Source organism: Aquila chrysaetos, chromosome 11 (assembly GCF_900496995.4).
Source record: "Aquila chrysaetos chrysaetos chromosome 11, bAquChr1.4, whole genome shotgun sequence".
Classification (NCBI taxonomy): domain Eukaryota; kingdom Metazoa; phylum Chordata; class Aves; order Accipitriformes; family Accipitridae; genus Aquila; species Aquila chrysaetos.
Genome location: NC_044014.1, coordinates 41951342 through 41971172, shown reverse-complemented (window position 1 = coordinate 41971172; position 19831 = coordinate 41951342). Strand labels below are relative to the sequence as shown.

General features: G+C 53.5%; 1 protein-coding gene, 1 long non-coding RNA gene and 1 pseudogene across 2 annotated transcripts; all 3 read left to right on the top strand.

The window, feature by feature from the left end:
* The first annotated feature begins 3024 nt into the window (after nucleotides 1–3024).
* Nucleotides 3025–3956, top strand: LOC115347937 (annotated as a pseudogene).
* A 2963-nt stretch (nucleotides 3957–6919) lies between these two features.
* LOC115347936 (maestro heat-like repeat-containing protein family member 2B) lies at nucleotides 6920–8158 on the top strand. Its single transcript, XM_030029659.1, has 4 exons — nucleotides 6920–6985; nucleotides 7112–7257; nucleotides 7504–7666; nucleotides 7961–8158. Exons 1-4 carry the CDS (start codon nucleotides 6920–6922, stop codon nucleotides 8156–8158), a joined length of 573 nt encoding a protein of 190 aa, XP_029885519.1.
* A 965-nt stretch (nucleotides 8159–9123) lies between these two features.
* Nucleotides 9124–9514, top strand: LOC115348619. Its single transcript, XR_003925876.1, has 2 exons — nucleotides 9124–9222; nucleotides 9397–9514. It is a non-coding gene; the product is annotated as an uncharacterized LOC115348619 (long non-coding RNA).
* The last annotated feature ends 10317 nt before the right edge of the window (nucleotides 9515–19831 follow it).

Here is a 19831-nt window from a genome sequence, read left to right as displayed (position 1 = left end):
GTCTCCAAGGCCAGAGAAACACGGCTGGGGATGACACCGTGTCCCCAGAGAGGCGTTTGGTGACTCTGCAGAAATGCTGGCAGGGCTGTGGGGCTTGTAGGACAAACTCCAGCAAGGAGAGGGTGCTGCAGAGAAAGTCTTTGGAGGTGGACACCTTTTGGTCCATCCCCACTGTGACTGTGGACTTGCCATCATCACCTTCCTTCCGCACAGCCATCAGGCATGGGAGGAGAGGTTCAGAGAGAGGAGAACGGTCCCGGGTGGAGAGCACAAGCACAGGGCTGGGCACCCTGCTGTGGCCTGCCTCCTTGTCCTGCGGCACCACCAAGGGATGGACCATTGCGTCTGTGGCGTGGTGTTGCTGTTCAGGGCGATGGCAGACAGGCACCGGACCCTTTGGCAGGCCCTTGGGTGCCTGCCCCACACCAGCTCCACCAGGGCACGGCTCCCCTGGAGGTCCTGTGCTGTGGTTTGCCTGCTGAGTGGCAGTTGTATTTGGCGCTCTAGCACCTGGCGTGGCACTGGAGGCTTTTTCCTTGATGCCATTCAGTAATGAAATAAATAAGGTGTCTTCAGCACAGGGATGTGGACGTGTCTTAGCTTTGCCGTGACTGGTACTCTAGTCAATGCAGTGGAGAGAGAGACACCGGGGTCTCCTTCTGGTGCGCCCCGGTGCTTGGTCAGCCCAAGAGCTCCATGTGCTCCAGAGATATATGTGACAAGGTGCATTCAGGTGCCCTGAACGTGCAGGTCCAGTGTCACGCAGGATGGCCAAGGATATCCCCATTCCCGCTCTGGACCTCAGCTGAGGCTCGGGAAGGCTGTGGGTATTCTCAGAGATTTTCCACCAGAGCTTGCAAACACTTGCATACGTCTTGGACGAACCCTGGCCCCTCAGTCATCAGCAAGTGTCCTGTGGGTGAGCAACCGAGTGCCCACAGAACAAAGACCAGGGAATCAGAGCAGGGGCTCACCTGCAGGCAATGCTTTTGTCCCCCCCGGAATTGAAGCAAGAGGAATCCCAGCTCCTCTGGCTGTGTGGGCTGCATGGGGGGAGCTGAATCCTGCTTCTTCCAGCTGGGGATGACATGCCTGCATTGCCTCAGCCGAACAACAGCTCTGGCAAAGGGGAAGCCAACCCCTCCCTGCCCGCGTGTCCTTTTTGTTACGGGACAGGAACGGCGGTGTCCGGAGGGGAACATCGACGCCTCTCGCAGACAACCATGCTCTGTTAGAACAATTTCTGCCGCAGGAATCAGTCCCTCTCTGCTGTTGAGAGAGGGACCATTAGTGATTACTTTGAGGACTCCAAAGCACGCTCCCCAGGGATGACCCTGCTGCCTTTCAGGCTCTGTCAGCCCTGGAGCCCCAGGGACACGTGGAGGGAGCGCAGAGGGGTCAGAGAAAGGGCTGCCTTGGGCTGGTCCTCTGCTGCTGGGCTCCTGGGACGGGGGGAGCTCGTGGCAAAGGAGCAGCGCTGCACAAAGACAGCTCTGCCCAGGAGCAGCTCCTCTGCAAAGCGCAGCACTGCCTGCAGGCAGTGAGAGGAGAGGCGAGGAGCAAGAGAGAGGTTACAGGCAGTGTGGAGTGGGAGGATGCCGAGAGCTCACTGGGGAAGAATCATCATCACAGCTCATAACCCAGTAAGTCTCTGGCTGCAGGGCAATGTACCGGAGTTTCCTGGAGGGGTCTCCTAGAGCTGGCACATCCCAGAGCAGATAGGATCTGCCAGGATGGCTCTCAGGGTTTCTTTCGCGTGGAGAAGGATGTGCAGCAGAGCAGGGCTTCCCTGCTGCACCCTCTGGGGACAGGGCATCATCACAGGTCCCTTTTCCCGGGGTTGTCTGCAGGGGTGTGAAGCCGGGCGTGCACCCAGGGGTGCCCAGGGCTGTCCTTCAGAGCAGGGTCCCTGCACCCCAGGGCTCTGTGTGCCGGGGCTCTGCTCCCCACGGCACTCTGGGGAGAAGCTGTGGGTGGAAGGAGGCAACCCCCGGCAGGGCAGGGTCCTTCTGCTGTTGGGAGGGTGCTGCGTGGGCCAGGGCTGCTCGGAGCTCCACATCACCCCAGGACATCTCTGAGGGCAGTTTTGAAGAGGAATGCCAAGGTGGTGGTTAAATGAAAGGAAAGGAGTCTGTGCTTTGTGTTTTCTCCTCTTGGTTGTCTGGGCGGGCAGTGGGGGAATAGGAATTTATTTCTCTGTTCTGGAGAAGGCACTGAGACCCCAGCTCTCATTCGGACTTGTCCGAGTTGCTCCTCAGACCATGGACACACAGAGATGCCCCTGGGCAGTGTCCTGCTGCCAGGAGGCATCTGCAGGGCAGAGTTGAGCACGCACTGGTGGGATGGGGTCTGTGAGCGAGGACATGGCAGAGACGTGGGGACCGAGAAGCAGATGCCAGCAGGGACTGGCTCCAGGCAGCAGAGACCGAAGAGGGAGGGAGAGTCAACTACTCGCAGAAACGCCGTGGGAGGTGGGTGATTCAAGCACCTGCCTTCATCCCCTGCGGTGCAGACACCTTCTCCTGAGGAATCCTCTGGACTCCTTCTCCCACTCAGCAGAGCCTCTGCTCCCAAGGCTGTGGGGCCCAGGACATGAGACACCCTCCTTTGGCAGCTTGGACCTCCAGAAGGAGAGGTGCATGCGTCTTCCAACGTGCTACACAACAACGTGGCTAAAAGCACCTGCCCGGGAGTGCCACTGTCTGTGAGGTGGTGAGTACAGGGAGGTAAGGAGAAGGCCTCGCTGCATGCCTGTCTGTCCTTGTCACTTTGCTTCATCTGGTGGGAGTACTGCGATATTCCTCCTTGTGTCTCCACGTGTACGTGGTGCCCTTGGTCTCTGGGCTTTGGGTGGGGGTGCAGGTCAGCTTCTTTTCTGACAGTGACCCTGTAGGACCTGCCTGGAGATGTCTTCAATGGGAACTAGGTGCTGATGCTCCATTTTTGTCAGAAGATTTTAGGGTTTTTTCCTTGAAAAATCTCTCAAAAACTTCTGACTGTCTTTTCCTTCTTAAACAGACCCCGATGCCTAGAGGCAGCAAATGCCCAACAAGCAGCTCCATCACCCAGTTCCTCCTCCTGGAGTTTGCAGACACGCGGGAGCTGCAGCTCTTGCACTTCTGGCTCTTCCTGGGCAGTCTACCTGGCTGCCCTCCTGGGCAACGGCCTCATCATCATCGCTGTAGCCTGCGACCAGCACCTCCACACCCCCATGTACTTCTTCCTCCTCAACCTCTCCCTCCTCGACCTGGGCTCCATCTCCACCACTGTCCCCAAATCCATGGCCAACTCCCTCTGGGACACCAGGGATATTTCCTATGCAGGATGCACTGCTCAGGTCTTTTTCTTTCTCTTCTTGATGTCAGTGGAGTATTTTCTTCTCACCCTCATGGCCTATGACCGCTACGTTGCCATCTGCAAACCCCTGCACTACGGGACCCTCCCGGGCAGCAGAGCTTGTGCCAACATGGCAGCAGCTGCCTGGGGCAGTGGTTTCCTCTATGCCGTGCTGCACACTGCCAATACATTTTCACTGCCACTCTGCCAAGGCAATGCCGTGAACCAGTTCTTCTGTGAAATCCCTCAGATCCTCAAGCTCTGCTGCTCCAACTCATACCTCAGGGAATTTGAGGTTCTTGTATTTAGTGCTATTTTAGCTTTTGGGTGTTTTGTTTTCATTGTGCTGTCCTATGCGCAGATCTTCAGGGCTGTGCTGAGGATCCCCTCCGAGCAGGGACGCCACAAAGCCTTTTCCACGTGCCTGCCTCACCTGGCCGTGGTTCTCCCTTTATGTCAGTACTGCCACATTTGCCTGCCTGAAGCCCCCCTCCATCTCCTCCCATTCCCTCAATCTGGTGGTAGCTGTTCTGTACTCGGTGGTGCCTCCTGCAGTGAACCCCCTCATCTACAGCTTGAGGAACCAAGATCTCAAGGATGCCATGAGGAAAGTGTTTTAATGGACATTTTTCGGTAGTTACAAACTTCTCTCTACACAAATGGCTCCCATGGTATCCTATTGCAGGCACGTGCTTTGTTCGTTTATCATTGTCATTATTATTATTATCTGTAGAACATAAATGTTTGGATTGACTTTACTGCTAAGGATGAATGTACCTTCTCTGTGTCACCTGACTCTCAGATGACAAACCTTTCAAAGACTGCATCACAGCTGCATCTCCCATAGCTTCCTCGTGATAAAATGGCATCTCCCCAGCGCGCTGCCTGAAGACTGCGCTCTTCATCCAAAGCTGGCGACAAGAACAGGCATGAGCAAATGCTCCCCAAAGGGGCCTGTCGCTCCATGGATTCAGGAGCAAAAAAGTCATTGTCTTGCTGGTGCCTTTCAGAGACTGCAGCTTGGATTTGGGACTTACCCACTGGTGTCTAGTGACAGTGGAGATGGTGAGCAGTCACGGAGCCACTGAGGTACATGGCCTGGGCTGTCGCACATGTGACACGCGCATGATGTCCTTCAGGAAGAGAGTCTGGAGCTGCCTGGAGACCCCAGGGGTCAACATGGACAGCGTGTGCCTCGGACGGGCAGTGACTGGAGCCCCACACAGTGAGAGATGGCCCACAGTGGACTCACTCAAAGGAAAGTGCTAAACGCAGGCATCCAAAGGAAAAGAAGCACTCTACAATCCCCGAGGAGGAAATGGGGAGCCAGCAGGCACAAGGAAGAGAGGCTGGAGAGTCATTCATGTCACCTTCAGGCACAACTGAACCTCTGCTCTCCTTGGAAATGTACCATATTCCCTTCAAGCACCTTCCATCTCCACAGAGCCCCAGAGCGGGGCTTCGCAGCAGTGATGCGCACCCAGCTCTGAGGGCCAGTGGGGAGCACAAGGAGAGCCCAGGAATGACCAGAATGTTCAGGAGAAGGTGACATGGGATCTGACCTGGGCTAGAGTTTGCATCGCAAAACATGACAATGTTCAGCTCATTCAAAACTGTTGCCAGACCGTGGATAACCTGAAGCACGCTCACAGTGCAGAGCCAGACGTTCTTGGTCTGGTGCTTGGTTCCTGGTGCTCCAGCAGGCCTGGGAAATGGCTGCAGAAGGACTGGTGCCTCCCACTCCCCATGCCTTTTTGCCATCGTCCCTCCTGAAGAGTGACATCGAAACGGGGGCTGGCAGCCTGTGTCGGGGCTGGCACTGACGGAAGCATGACCCAGCAGCCCCGTGAGTTTGCTGCTGTCCCTCACTCAGTCCCTGGGCCTAGCACATGTCCTTGAGACAGCCTCCCCCACCCCGTCTGCTGGCTCTTACCCTCAAAAGGCAGCCCCAGTCCTGACCAGTCCAGGGGAGGGCTGATCTTTCAAATGTGACCAGCTCCATCTGTACTGGGGGAGCATCCAGCCCTTCCCAGGCTCACCCATTCCCAGGCCCTGGAGCAGGGGGGGTCTTCAGACTCTTGGGCACCACGGTCTGTTGTGCAGACCATGCCAGGGGGATGCTTCCCCACCCCTGAATGCACCCTGCACCGTGTGGTGTCTGCACAGGTTGGCTGTGGGGCAGCGGGGCTCTGCTGGTGCAGGGGTGAGGATGTGAACCTGAGCCACAAGGTTCCTGGGAGCTCCCACACTACCAGGACATCCCAAAAAAGACTTGTAAGAAGGGCTTCTCTAGGTATGTCAGCCAGCAAAGGAAGGTCAAAGGAAGGGTAACCGCCTCATGAACACAACTGGCAGACTGGTAACAGCAGACGAGGAGAAGGCTGAGGTACTCAACAACTGTTATGCTTCCTTCTTCACCGGCAAGCTCTCTTCCCGCACCTCTTGAGTGGATGGGCCTCAAGGCAGGGACTGAGGGAGCAAAGTCCCTCCCGCTGTGTCCTGGGTTCAGCTGGGATAGAGTTAATTTTCACAGGAGCCTGGGAGGGGGCACAGCCAGGGCAGCTGACCTGAACTAGCCAAGGAGCTATTCCATACCATGTGCAGTCATGCTCACTATACAAATGGGGAGCGGGCTGGGGGGAGCTCTCTGCTCTCGGTGTGGGAAGCGGCAGAGTGTCAGGTTCCAGGTGGTGAGCCGTTGCACTGTGCATCACTCGTTTTGCATATTCTTTTATTAGTACCATTGTTGTTGTTGTAACTTCTCTTTTTGAGTTGTCCCAGTAAACTGTCCTTAGCGCAACCCAAAATGTTCCATTTCTTTTTCTTTTCTCCCTTCTGATTCTCCTCCCCATCCCAGCGGAGCGGGGTGGGGAGGAGTGAGCGAGTGGCTGCGTGGTGCTTTGTTACCGGCTGGGCTGAAGCCACGACACGCTGTAAGAGAAGGTCAGGTTTGAGACCACCTGAGGAACCTGAACATGCAGAAGCCCATGGGACCTGACAAGATGCATCCCGGAGACCCGAGGGAATTGGCTGAGGTAGTTGCCAAGCCATTCTCCACGATATCGGAAAAGTCATGGCAGTCAGGTGAAGTCCCCGGTGACTGGGAAAAGGGAAACATTGCACCCATTTTTTAAAAGGGTAGAAAGGAGGACCGTGGGAGCTAGGGACCAGTCAGCCTCACCTCTGTGCCTGGGAAGGTCATGGAGCAGATCCTCCCTAAAGCTATGCTAAGGGATCGAGTGACTGCACCCTCAGCAAATTTGCAGATGACACCAAGCTGAGTGGTGCAGTTGACACACCTGAGGGACAGGATCCCATCCAGAGAGACCTGGACAAGCTTGAGAAGTAGGCCCAGGTGAACCTCGTGAGGTTCAACAAGGCCAAGTGCAAGGTCCTGCACCTGGGTTCAGGCAACCCCCACTATCAATACAGGCTGGGGGATGAAGGGATTGAGAGCAGCCCTGTGGAGAAGCACTTGGGGGTACTGGTGTGCACACAGGGCACGCAGCTGCTCATACGGTTGGGCCCAGGCACAAGCAGCAACCGAGGCTGTGCGTGTGAGCGTGTGCACGTGTGTGCGTGCATGCGCACGATTGCCAAGAGCACGCTGGGCTCCAGATGTGAGCCAGGGTCAGGCAGGGTGGAAGGCGTGAGGTTTCGAGCTGGATCTGGACTCTGTGTCAAGGGCGCTCATGTGCCGAGTGACTGTGTCTGGGCCCCACAGGAGGGGGTAAAGCATGCACCGAGCCCTTCTTTCTCCTCTTCTTCCATTCAGGTGCCAAAAATCTTGAACACCCTTTACACCTACATGCAGCAGAGCACCCACAGGCCCTTCCTGCTCCGTGCAGTGTTTCTCCTCACCCACTTTCACCAGGAGCCCGTAACCAGCAGTCTCCTCCAGAAGAGTCTGCTGATGGACAGGTACGTGCACTCCCCACTTCCCCGCTGTGGTCAAACAGGGACCCTGCAGCTTCCTTGCCCTGGGGGGGTCCGGTTGAGAAGCAGGTCTTTTTTTTCTGCCCGAGCAGTCTGGAGTGTTGCAAGACTGCGTGCTTGTGTCTCTGCTGTGAGTGGGGCGTTGTAAGCCCCATTGCAGGTGAGGAGGTTTGAGGGCACCGCAGGACCGCAAGGATACGGGCTCAGGGGTGAACGTCTCTTCCCTTGCAGTGACACGGTGGAGCTGTGGAGGAGCCTGGGGAGAAGCATCCTTGGGATTCGGATCCTGAGGTGCTTAGTGCAGAAACTAAACAGAGCAGGAAACCACCGCCTGGGGACGGACTCCTCCACTTGTAAGCGGCACAACCGTCAGACGGCTGTGGAGACTCTGACGGTACGTTCAACGGCAGACACGTTTCTGCAGCTGGGCATCTGCTTGCCAGCTCACACCTGGGCGCAAGGGAGTCAGGTGCCCTTTGCGGGTGCCCACGGAGATGCGCAGGGCGCTGTGCTGGGCCGGCCTCAAGGAGTGTGGGGAGCCAGGCCAGTTTGGTACTCCTGAGCCACAAGGCTGTCGCAGAAGTGACAACTGCGGACAGTGACCCCCCACCCCAGGCAGGCGGGGGAACCAGGCTGGTGGGAAAAGACCTTCCCTGAACAGGTGGTTCTTGGTCATGTTTCTCTGCAGATCACCCGTGCCATCTCCGAGGTGGTGCTTGCCCTGAGGAGCACGGAGGAGCTCAGGCGACTGCTTCCCCACCTCCTTCCCAGCCTCCTCAGGTGGGCCAGAGAAATGCTGGGTGGGGAGAGGCTGCTTTTGCTCATGAGCACCTGGAGAGAACTGTTCCTCGAGTGCCAAATGCACGTGGAGAAGCCGTGCGGGTAAGGAGCCGAAGGGGCAGATGGAGGGGCTGGCTTCAGTTCCCCGCCGTGCCAAGGCCTGTGCCTTTGTGGGGCTGAGGGAGGGCTTCGCCTGCCCCACTTCCTAGATGTGGAAAGCGGTCGTCGTGGTTGGTTTTACTTCTGTTCCTTCATGGAGAAACTCCAGCTCCCAGGCAGGAAGGTCTTACGCAGCTCATACTGCGGACGGCCGTCATCTTGCCTCCTGCATACCCTTGCGTGCGCAATAGCATTGCACTCCCTCAACGGACCCCCGCTGGGAGCTGTGACTCTTGCGGGCACTGGTGTCGTTCTTGGCCAAAGGCTGGTGGGAAGAGGGGTGAGGTGTTGGCCTTGGTTGATACCTAGCGTGGAGTCAGTCTAGAGGCGTGGGTTTTCTTCTGCTTCGGGGGGTCTGGGGCACGAAGAAAATGCCAGTGTCGTTAGCTGCAGGCTGGAAGGCTGTGGAGCATCCTTCCAGGGGTATTTAGCTCTGCTGCAGATCAGTCTTCCCCTAACCTGCTTGTGATTTGAGAGTTCTTGGGGTTTCTGGCGGTGGTGCTATTTGCACTTGTTTTGTTTGATTGGGTTTGTTTATTTTGCGTTTTGTTTCTGTTGCCAGGGTTTTCCTTTCAGCTCTAGAGTTGGTGCTGGGCAAATGCATGGCGCAGAAAGGGACGCAGCTGCTCGTGAATCGAGGAGTGTGGGCTCGCCTGGAAGACCCCCTGGCTCACCCTGGGGGGGGTGCGTCTCCTGAGCAGGTAAGAGCCCCAGGGATGCGTCTGGCCAACTCCTGCAGGGCCGTGCCCAGGGACGTGGCCGCTGGGAGCCTGCCGGCGTGCCCGGGAAGCCGTCGGGAGCTGAAGAATAGTGCCTGCATCGGCGCAAGTGAATTTGGGAGGCCCGGCCTGTGGCCTTCCTGGGTAACTGTGTGTCCCCCGCTTGTGACCCCTGCGCAGCGTCCTGCTCCACGCTGGGCTCGTCTCCCCCTGTCTGGTGAAGAACCTCTTGCCGTGGCCGGATTCCTGCTCAGTTAAACTGCGGGTGACAGCTACAGCTTTCTTTGCTGAGGTAAGGCAGGAGATGGGGAAGGAAGGGCTCAGAGGGCTTTCACTGAGATACTGCTGCTCGGGATGTCTTTTTTTGTGGGAAGATCCCTGGCGAACGGGTCCCTGGAGCGGGGTGCCCAGGGGAGCGCCTGGCCGGGACCAGGTCCCCACGGCGCTGCCTGTGTTGTTGCTCCAGATCTCTCGGGGCGGCAGGACGACGGGGACCTCCGAGTGAGGCAGGCACCAGAGGAATCCCTCCGCAATACCTGGCCCCAGCCAGCACCACGGAGTTAATTAAAGCTCATCAAAAGACACCGAAAGGGGAGTGTATCTGTTCTTTCCCTAATAGCACCCTGGCGGCTGGTGAGACGACGTGTGGGTGACACGGAGGCTGGGGGCTGCCAGCTGTGGGGCCCCTCTCAGATCTTCCTGGGCTGGGGACAATGGAGTCGTGCCAGGACAGACCCCAGAGCAGGGGTCTCCCCGTGGGGTCCTGGGGCCTTGCCGTGCCATGCTGACCCCTGTGAGAAGAAGGTGGGCTGCGCCGGCGACCAGGCCTGGTGCTGGGGCCAGGAGTTTCCTTTAGGCACCTGCAGGGCCGAGGGATCCGACGTCCCCACCGCAGACATGTAGAGCTCCTCCAAGGGGGTTACTCCGGGTGCCTCGGTGGAGGGCAGAGGTGGCCCTAGGCCTGAAAGACCAGCTGTACTGAGGTCTGGTGCCCTTGAGTGCTGCTGCCCATGGGATTCCCACCAAAAGTCCCCTGAAGAGGCAAGAATCTTCACCCGCTGTTTCATGGTCACTACAGCCAAGGCTGACAATGCTTTTTCCACCCCTGTGTCCCGATCCAATGTCGGGGAAGGTGTCGATATGATCCCAAGAGCAAGATTAAGACGCAAGCAACGTCAAACGCTGTATACCCGTGTGGACACATGTTTAGCTAACATCGGTCGCAAGAGCATTCCAGAGGCCTTTAGAAGACCTTGAACAGAATAAACAAGAAGACTAAAAAAGAAAGATGCCAATTAGAAGAACACAGGTGCGCATTCCACGATAAAGGGAACTTGGCATAAAGAACCTCAATTCGGCAGTTTATCTTGACCAATTAGACTGAGACAAGTTTCGCGTGTTTTAATTGGTATAACCAATTATGTCCTATGTTTATGCACGTGTACAGAGTTAGTATAACCAATTATATCTTATGTTTATGCGCGTGTACAGTGTTGATATAACCAATCATATTTTATGCTTGTGCGCGTGTACAGTGACTTTGCAGAATATGTGACTATAAGTATGTGTGTGTTTTAGCAATAAAGTGTCGTCTGTTGTCTGCTCTCAAGATTACAGGCGTCCGTCTATTTCAATCTCCTCAAATGGTGACCCCGACATGATAGCGGGTCAAGAAAACGCTGGAATTGCTGGAAGTGCGTCCGGAGGAGACTCTAGCCGAACGGTCGTCTAGCCGGCTGGACTGAGCGGACAACTTTCTCCCGGGAGATCAATCACCCTGCTCGTTTGGAAGTAAGGTGAGCGGCTAGAAAGATTAAAATGGGTGCCCAGATGTCTGTGGAAGAAGGGGCAATTGTACAAATGCTTTCGCATATCCTCTCCATGAGAGGAGTTAAATATGATTCAAATACTTTACGTATGATGCTGAAATGGCTTAAGGACCATGGTGCCCCCACTTCGAATATAGAAGTCTTTGAAATTAACAATTGGGAAGAAATGGGAAAAGTAATTTGGGACTTTGTATCGCGTGGGGACGTGAAGGCTCAGAAAATCTCTGCTACGTGGAGACTGGTGCTGGAAACGTTGAAAGCCCTTAAGGCAGAAAAGGAGGTGGCTGCTGCTGTAAAAATTTCAATTGAAAATACCCCGGAAAAAGAGAAAAGTGTGTGTGGCGAGGTGGTAAATAATTCGGACAGTGATGAGCAATTAAACACCGAGGGAGATGTCATTAATGAAGGCAACAATCAACTTTTAAGTAACCTGCCTCTCGAGCAGAGACCTATCCCCTCTGCACCTCCCTATGAGGCAGATACATCCCCAGGAGAAGCTATAAAAAGTGATGGAAGGACATAAATGATAAAATGTTAACTGAAGGTCTAAATCCTGTGGCTTTTCCAGTTACAGTCAGGCAGAATGCCCCAAACGTGTGGCAACCTTTCAATTGGGATTTAATAAAAGAAGAACAGAAAACAGTAATGGCTAATGGACTGTCTGCTCTGTTTAGTCAGGCGTTATTGGAGAATATATTTTCTGGTCAAATTTTAACGGGCTTCACCTGATCACATTGGTCTGTGTGTGATGTCCTGAGCCTCCGCAATTGGTGCCCTAACAAGGGACCCTCGGATCGGTGTTGAATTTTTCGACGGGAGCCGACGGAGAGAGGGAGCGGAGAGGCCGGCCGAAATTATTCCTGCTGCCCCGGCAGGATGACCAGCTGAGCTGGGGAAGACAAGGAAGCGCGCGCAAGTGAATAGAAAAAGGGAATCTCGCCCTAATCAGGTGAGCGGTCGGAGAAGGAGATGGGGTTGGACAAAGAGCAAGAAGCGGTCCTAAATCTCCTTCAACATATTCTCTCTAAGAGAGGCATAAAATATGATGAAGCTTGTTTAAAGCGGCTTTTACAATGAAGCAAGGACAGAAACCTTTTAATTAGTGTGGGTACAGCTTTTGAGCTTAGTACCTGGGAAGCTATCGGAACCTCCCTATGGGATGAAATTAGTGACGGGTCTAAAGAAGTTAAAGGTCTTGCAACTTTATGGAAATAAATTAAGACAACTCTGCAAGAAATGAAAGCAGATCGTAAAGCGCCTGCGTCTGCTTTTGCTGCTCTCTCTCCAACCGCATGCGAAGGGGAAACGCAGGGAGAAAAACATAATACAGCGAGAGAGACTTTTGGCTTTCCCAGAGCTTGTCTGCCTGCTCCTGTGCCCTTGACTTCGGCTCCACTCCCTGGGACTACTGATATTAATCAGCCATCTGACAGTTCCCAAACCTCCCTAACCGTACACTTAAAGGAAACCCTACAGAATCAGGAAGAGGGGCCGGAGCTCACTTCGCAGCAGTTGCAGTCAGTAATAGAAAAGCTGGCACAACTGGAAGCTGCTGTGAAGCGAGAAAAACTGCCAGCCGTATCCTTTGATGCACCCTTTCCCCCCCCCGCTTCCTCCTACCTCTGCCCCTTCCTTGTCCCAGGGAACCGATCCCCACCTTTCCAGAAACAACGGACCCCCGGAATAGATAGCGAGGAATTATTCACGATGCCTTAATTGAGGGAGAAATCATAGCAGCTCCCACAGCGTTTCTGGTTATTGCTGGAGCTGGGGGTGGACCTAATCAATGGGTTCCATTTGATTGGAAAATCATAAAAAAAGGTTACAATTGCTCAGTATGGTTTAAAATCGCCTTTTACACAGGCAGTTTTGTCCCATACATTTTCTGGGTCAACCTTAACTCCACATGACTCACGAATGCTTGCTAAAACCTTGTTGTTGACATGGAAATTTATTTATACTACGCTGGTGCATTTACAGCCAGCAGAGAAAATCATATCAGTACAACCTGATACTGCTTTTGAGGAGGCAGTCTGTAAGCAGGCCGCTAACGAGCAGGATTCTGATTCCGATAATAATTCTTTTGCATCAGGCAGGGTGGACTCTGAAAAAGAGCTGGATTTATATCCCTCATTACCTCCACCGCTGCCTGCCGCGGCCGTCCCGCCGCTGCCTCCCGCGGCCTCTGCGCGGCCGGGACCACTGCCGTGCCGCCGCCGTCCCCCACCCCCCCCACCCAATCGCCTGCTACTCCCTCTCCAGGGTCTGCAGAACTTAAAACGGAACCTGACTTTACTACACTACCTGTATCTCCTTTTCCTGCTAATCCCTTTAACTCTGTACCTATCCGTGACGATTCACTTAATGATTTGGGAAAAAATACACATAGTTTGATGCAACGCTGTCGAGAAAAGCTCTACAGCAAGGAGATACCATGTTTACTTTTCCTGCTGTATGCACACCTGCCTCAAGTATTACAAGAACCTCAAGAGTTAGAGTTGTTAAGATCAGTCATCATGAATGCCTGTGTGATGTTTAATTACACCTATAACACCACTCAAAAGGGTCAGAATGTAAATGCTATTTTGCCTGTATATAGAAATGCTACAGCTTGGTGTAACTATATCTATTCCAGAATATCACATTTTTTTTTTCTATTCCAGCTGCTTTACCTCTGGGGATGCGAAACGTAACAGGAGGCCATGTAGCCTCGGACAACTTACGTTACTAACACCCGATATCAATATGATTCACAGTAAAAGGCTCACGATAACTGACACAGGGTTAAGTGGACGGCTAACAAGTTTTGGAATTACGGGATAGTTGAAAGATTTGCTTATGTATGGCTTAGTTATTTTAATTGTAATATTAGCAGTTGTAATGATTGTACCACATATCATAAAAATAGTTGAACGTATGATTGCAAAAGCATTTCTTGTAACTTGGCTTGCAAAAAAAAAAAAAAAAAAAAAAAAAAAAAAGGGGGGAAATTGTGGGAGATTTCATGGAAAATGGGGAACATTTCTTTGAGCCTGATTATTTAGAGTTAGCATAAGTAGGCCGCAGTTAACATGAGTGGACCGGAGTACGTGACAGCTGCAGTATGAATGGACTTTGAACCACCAGAGAAACAACGGACATGAGGAACTTGGACAGTGGAGCAATTAATAAACAAGGTAACAGAACTGCAGAGGCAAGAAGGAGCTGCAAGAGTTTTATCGCAATTAAGAAAGCTGTCATTTCGGCTTAGAGCATTTAGCTGCGGTATGGGGACTTAGGAGTTGGTTTGTATCTTTGTTAAAAATCGGGGTTTCTTTTATTCTTGTGTATTTTATTAGGTATAATGTTGCTTTTACTGTGTTTAATTAATTGTGTTCATAGATCTTGTAGGTCACCTTGGCCAACATAACAGGTCAAGATTCTCTGTGCATTGCAACCGCATCACAAAGCCCATGAACCAATTAGACAGGATGGCTATGACTCGTGCAGCGCGCCTGGCCAACGAGCGCATGCGTCATAGACTCCCCATGTTGCAACCGAGGCGAATTTTGGCACCCGCTGGCCACGTGTGCTGAAATCCGTTCCTCTACAAATGTACAAATACCGGGATTTTCCGAAGAGCATCGGGTTGGTGTATGGCAAGGCCGTCGTTGCCTCTGTGGGGACGCCCACGTAAAGCTGGCACCTACCAATTGCTGGGCTGAGTTCGCGGAACAAGACAACACAAGAATGTACGGATGGTCCATCTTCTTCACAGTCCTTGGAGGGACGTAGTCATGGATACCACCGCAAGCCAAAGAAAACATCTGGATGACCCTGGCTGACATGACCGGACAAGATTGCTTATGCCTCTGTACAGCAACACTAAGCAATCCCTTTTTCATAGGTTTAATAGGGGGTTCCACTGACATCAACAAAGTTTAAGAACTTATTGATGGAGACCCCTGTACAGCAGGTCATGGACTCAATGGATGGGAATGCCTGGTTTCCACGGATCGGGCATTCACCCTCATTGCCACCCCAGGAATCACAAATTCTGGGATCCCTGAATACAGATTGGTGTAGTATTATCTGATTTACTGTTAGATGTATATAGTATTAGACACACAACCTTGCAAAATAGAGCTGCTCTTAAATCATGAGTTAAGATAGTTTTGATTTATCTCGTATTGGGTTTTTTTTTTGTATTTTAATTTGTGTGCCTTGTATGTTGCAATGTGTTTAGGAATTAATTGATGAATCAAGTAAGGCTGTGTTAATTGACAAAAAACAAAAAAGGGGGAATTGTGGACACATGTTTAGCTAACATCGGTCGCAAGAGCATTCCAGAGGCCTTTAGAAGACCTTGAACAGAATAAACAAGAAGACTAAAAAAGAAAGATGCCAATTAGAAGAACACAGGTGCGCATTCCACGATAAAGGGAACTTGGCACAAAGAACCTCAATTCGGCAGTTTATCTTGACCAATTAGACTGAGACAAGTTTCGCGTGTTTTAATTGGTATAACCAATTATGTCCTATGTTTATGCGCGTGTACAGAGTTAGTATAACCAATTATATCTTATGTTTATGTGCGTGTACAGTGTTGATATAACCAATCATATTTTATGCTTGTGCGCGTGTACAGTGACTTTGCAGAATATGTGACTATAAGTATGTGTGTGTTTTAGCAATAAAGTGTCGTCTGTTGTCTGCTCTCAAGATTACAGGCGTCCGTCTATTTCAATCTCCTCATACCCGAAAGAGCTTTAATTATCAAAAGTAGAAAACAGTAGCGCTAGGATAGACTGGAAGAAAAGGCAGAAATCAAGCAAGCAGTCGGGATAGAGTTGCAAGACTAGTCACCACCTGTCGCGTCCCAAAGTTGGAGCGACTCGGGTTCATGGATTTCCTTTGTCAGAATGAAGGTGAAACGACACCAGGGGAGTTCAAACAACAATCAACATTTATTCAGCCTAGCTAACCTTGCCCAAGTAGAAGTGAACTTATCAATATGAACCCTGCAACATGTCATTAAGCCGCTGTTTGAAAAGAGAAGGGAGGTGTAGAAAAAGAAATGAAGAAAGGAACCTGAAATGTATCGGAAGGAGAGCTCTCCCATTGAGTCACGAGGTTCAGAGCAGACCCCCTTGCTTTCTGGACTCCTTCTCAACGAGGAGCCCAGGGGCGGCTAGATCCACTCACTCCTAGTCTCAGACTTGGTCAACGGTTTATGTTTAAAAGGATGAGGTGTAGGGACTGTGGAAAAGAGAGAAGGAAAAGAGGGAGAGAGAGAATGAGAGAAAGAAAGAAAGAAAGAGAGAAGAGAAGGGTTTCACCAGTCCTGGGTGCAGCGTTGGTCCAGCCAGCGTAGAGATCCAGTTCCGGAGGGCGCGCACTGAGAACTCGTTCTCCCTTCTTTTATAGTGTGTTAGTCGATGGTTTTGACATGTGCAGTTCCCGTTGCCGGGGTTCTCTGGAATCGGTCGGTGAGCTTTGTGGGGGGGTTCATTGCGGAGTTGCCTCTCTTCTTCTGCTGGCATGACCGCTTAAGATAGAAGCACAGTCCCATCTTCCGTGGGGCCTCCTCCTCCAGGCACATATGCTGTGCTCCTTCTCCTGGTCACTTAAGATAAGGAACTGCGGCTTTGGAGAAGTGCGGTCCCACCCTCCGTGGGGCCCTCTCCTCCGGCCACGTTGTCCTGTTCACAAAACTCCAGCATTTTTACAGAGGCCGTTTTCTCCACCAAAGTTCTTTAACGAATGTTTGAGACATTGACTATAATTTGTCAGACCGTCACACCACCATGGATCCAGCGGCATCCCGTTGGTCCTCAGTCTTCAATTCTTCGGTGAGGGGTGCACACCACGGCTTGTCTCCATGGTTTTTTTGTAGGGCATAGTCTGATGCACGCGCATACATACTGTTCATGCCCTCTTCACGCGCTGCAGGTTTCACCTATCACACAGCCTTCGCATGATCAACACCAGAAACCAGTACCTTATCTCAAAGACTGCAGTTTCCACGACAGTGATAGTCTCCACGTTCCTGCATGCTTCACCGGCTCCGGCCTGTCTCCTCCCCTGGATGCCTCAGTGGCCTGATAATCGTCCTGATGGACAGAGGAGTGCCCTGCTTAAACAAGCCATCTCTGGGATAAGTGGCTCCTCACAGCAAACAATCCTTGAGATGAATGGCTTGAGGTGACAGTCCAGTCTCTCACAACAAACAATCTTTGAGACAGATAGCTCGAGGTAACAATTCAGTCTCTCACACCCTGATCAGCACTCCCTCTTCTGCAAGGACCAGAGTCAGGTGAGCATCACCTTTGTTGGCCTACCTGGCACCTGTGTGAAGAAGTGGTCCCAAGACACCCTAGAAACCTGCTGGACCCTCAGAGGGTGTCCGTGATTTCCATCTTTGGAGGCCTTCAGCTTTCACTCTGGAGCGTTGCAGCCAACCTGATCGCAGGGAGGGTGATCGTTTCCTTCTGGGCAGGAGGCTCAGCTAGAGACCCCCAGCCAGGCCCTCCCAGCCACTTCCAGGAGCTTGTGTTGCAAGCTCCCGCAGTGTTCCTTAGGAAAAGGGATTCAGCGGGAGGTGAAGACATCTAAATATGTACCTGCTTCTCAAAATAGATGGCATCTAAGTCATAGCCTCATGGGACAATTCAGGGTGGGGGAAGCTTCAGAGGCCCCTAGTGCAACCTAGGGCTCAAGGCAGGGTCAGCTCTGACATCAGACCAGGTTGCTCAAGGCATTTCAGCATCCACAGAGTGTGCACACGAGCCAGGCATCTCAGACACCATCAGGGAAATGGAGACAGGTCATTTGACCAGTTCCCTGAACAAAGGGAGCTATCGGCATGCCGTGCCTCCTCAGAGTCCTAGGAACACCGAAGCTTTTGCTCCAGAGGAGCGTGATCCCTCCTGAGGTGTCCTGGTGTAGCCCCTGCTCCGTGGGGTGCTTTAGGCTGTAAAGAACATCAAAACAACGCCTCTGACGGGGGTGATTTCACCCCCAATCCCAAAATGCAGAGCAGAGGGAGGGATCTCAGAGCTCCCAGGCTCTCTGCGGCAGGGTTGGGACTTCAGAGATGTTCCCAAAGTGGATTTGTTTGCATTTTTTTCTTCTCTTCTAGTTCGTGTGCCGGTACCGGAAAGAAGGCAGCAGAAGTGCACACTAGTTGTAACCCCTTTTTCTTGCCGGCAATGAAGGTGCCTCTCGGCTGGCAGCGTGAGGAGGACCCCGTGTTACAGCTCTTGAGTCCTTATACGCAACCCTAAAACTACTCACGTGTTCCTATTTACAATTTACACAAACTGTTGGCTTTGGCCATGATAGCGCCTGTTACCATTCGCTTTTGAGCATTTGTACACGCGACCCCGCCCATGCAACGACGCTTAATGTATGTTTATTAGCTGACTTTGCACAATTTTAATGCCACTTTGCCGCTTTCAGCCAGTTTGGTCTGGTTTCTTCTAGCAGCAAGCCCACTTCTACGGAAGAGGTCAGTCGTTCAAGTTCTCTTGCTCATGTCTCGGAAGACATCTTTGTCTTTTGGCATTTTCTTACGTAACATGCCGCGGCCCTCCTTTTGAGCAGGGGCCAGGACATGCCATAGAAGGCCATACTGCCCCACCCCTCATTGTGAGCAGGGGGGCAGGACATGCCATAAAAGGCCATACTGCCCCACCCCTCATTGTGAGCTCGGGGCCAGGACAGGTATATAAGGCCACGCTCAGCCACCCGGGCCGTGGCAGTCGCTGTCTTTGCTTCTGCACAGGAAAGGGAGGCAGCAGCTGCAACAGGGTCGGGGGGCTGCCGCCCCTCGCAGACCCAGGGAACGCAACCGTTGGTGAGCTTTGGCAGCAGCGCCTGGTAGCTGACGCCATGGCGCGGGGCGTTGCGGGACGGGGGCCAGCGGCGCGCAGCCACCCCCTGCCCCGCCGGGGCCCGGCGCAAGCCCCCGGCAGCCTTGCGCAGAAGGAGGAGCAGAGGCGGGAGCGGGAAGCGCGACAGGCCGAGCTGAAGGAAGAGCGGCTCCGCACCCAAGAGCTGCGCCGCCGCTTCGCTGCCGAAACCCGGGAGCTGAAGGCGGCCCTGGAGAGGGAGCGGCAGCTCCTGGCAGAGCGGCTCCGATCTGAGTGGGAGCAGCGACAGGCTCAGGAGGTGCGGCGGCTGCAGGAGCTGAACCAGCGGCAGCGGGTGGCAGAGACCCGCCAGCTGCTGCGCTGGAAGGAGGCTGAGCTCCGCGAGGGACAGGAGCTGCTGCGGCAGGCACGTACTGCCGCCGTTCACCAGACGCGGGACCTGCAGCGGCAGCTGGCCGAGGAGATGGTGAGGCCCAGCAAGAGCAGCGGGGAGGCCCAAAGCAAGCTCCAGGACGTCCTCAGCAAGCTACAGTGGGAGACGGACGGCTACCAGCCCGCCCGCATCCGCCACCTCCAGAACCAGCTGCAGCTGGAGAGGAGACTCTTCCTCAAATACATCCTGCAGCGGTTCGAGGGCGAGCTGCCCGCCTCCCCCTGCACGGCCCAGCCCGAAGGCCCTCCTGGGCACCAGGGCCATCAGGAGACGCAGAGCTCCTGCTCCTCTGGCAGAGAAGGGCCCCAGGCCCCGGCGGCACCCCAGGAAAGACCGCCGGAAAGCCGCAGCGCTGGGCAGCAAACAACATGCAAGGCTGTGGCAGATGCTCAGCTCCAGGTGCCAGAGGGGGAAGACCTGGTGCTCCTGAAGCAGAACAGCCGCCTGCGGCGCCTTCTCGAAGACCTGGAGAGGCAACAGAGTGCCCTTGAGATGGAGAACCGCCTCCTGAAAAAGGAATGCTCTCCAGAAGCGCGCAAGGAGGCAGAGAGGCTGCGGCAGATAAATGCTCACCTAGCTGCCCTCGCCTCGCGGCTGGAAGAAAGATCCAAGCAACTGCAGGCGACCATGGGTTGCCTGATCAATACTCAAGTGCCCCTGCCCATCCAAAGCCCCACTGGGGAACTGTGCATGGCATCGCTTCCTCAGCAGAGGGGTGGAGAAATGGGAGAGCCTGCTGGAGCTTTGCTGGCACAAGACAAGCAGCATGACTTCTCAGAGAAGGCA

What these genes read in the sequence shown, in the direction of transcription:
- LOC115347936 (XM_030029659.1), top strand. Translation starts at nt 6,920, where the DNA reads ATGCGCACGATTGCCAAGAGCACGCTGGGCTCCAGATGTGAGCCAGGG. An exon ending in GGTCAGGCAGGGTGGAAGGC is followed by an intron (nt 6,986 to 7,111) that starts GTGAGGTTTCGA and finishes TCTTCCATTCAG; the next exon opens with GTGCCAAAAATCTTGAACAC. An exon ending in AAGAGTCTGCTGATGGACAG is followed by an intron (nt 7,258 to 7,503) that starts GTACGTGCACTC and finishes CTTCCCTTGCAG; the next exon opens with TGACACGGTGGAGCTGTGGA.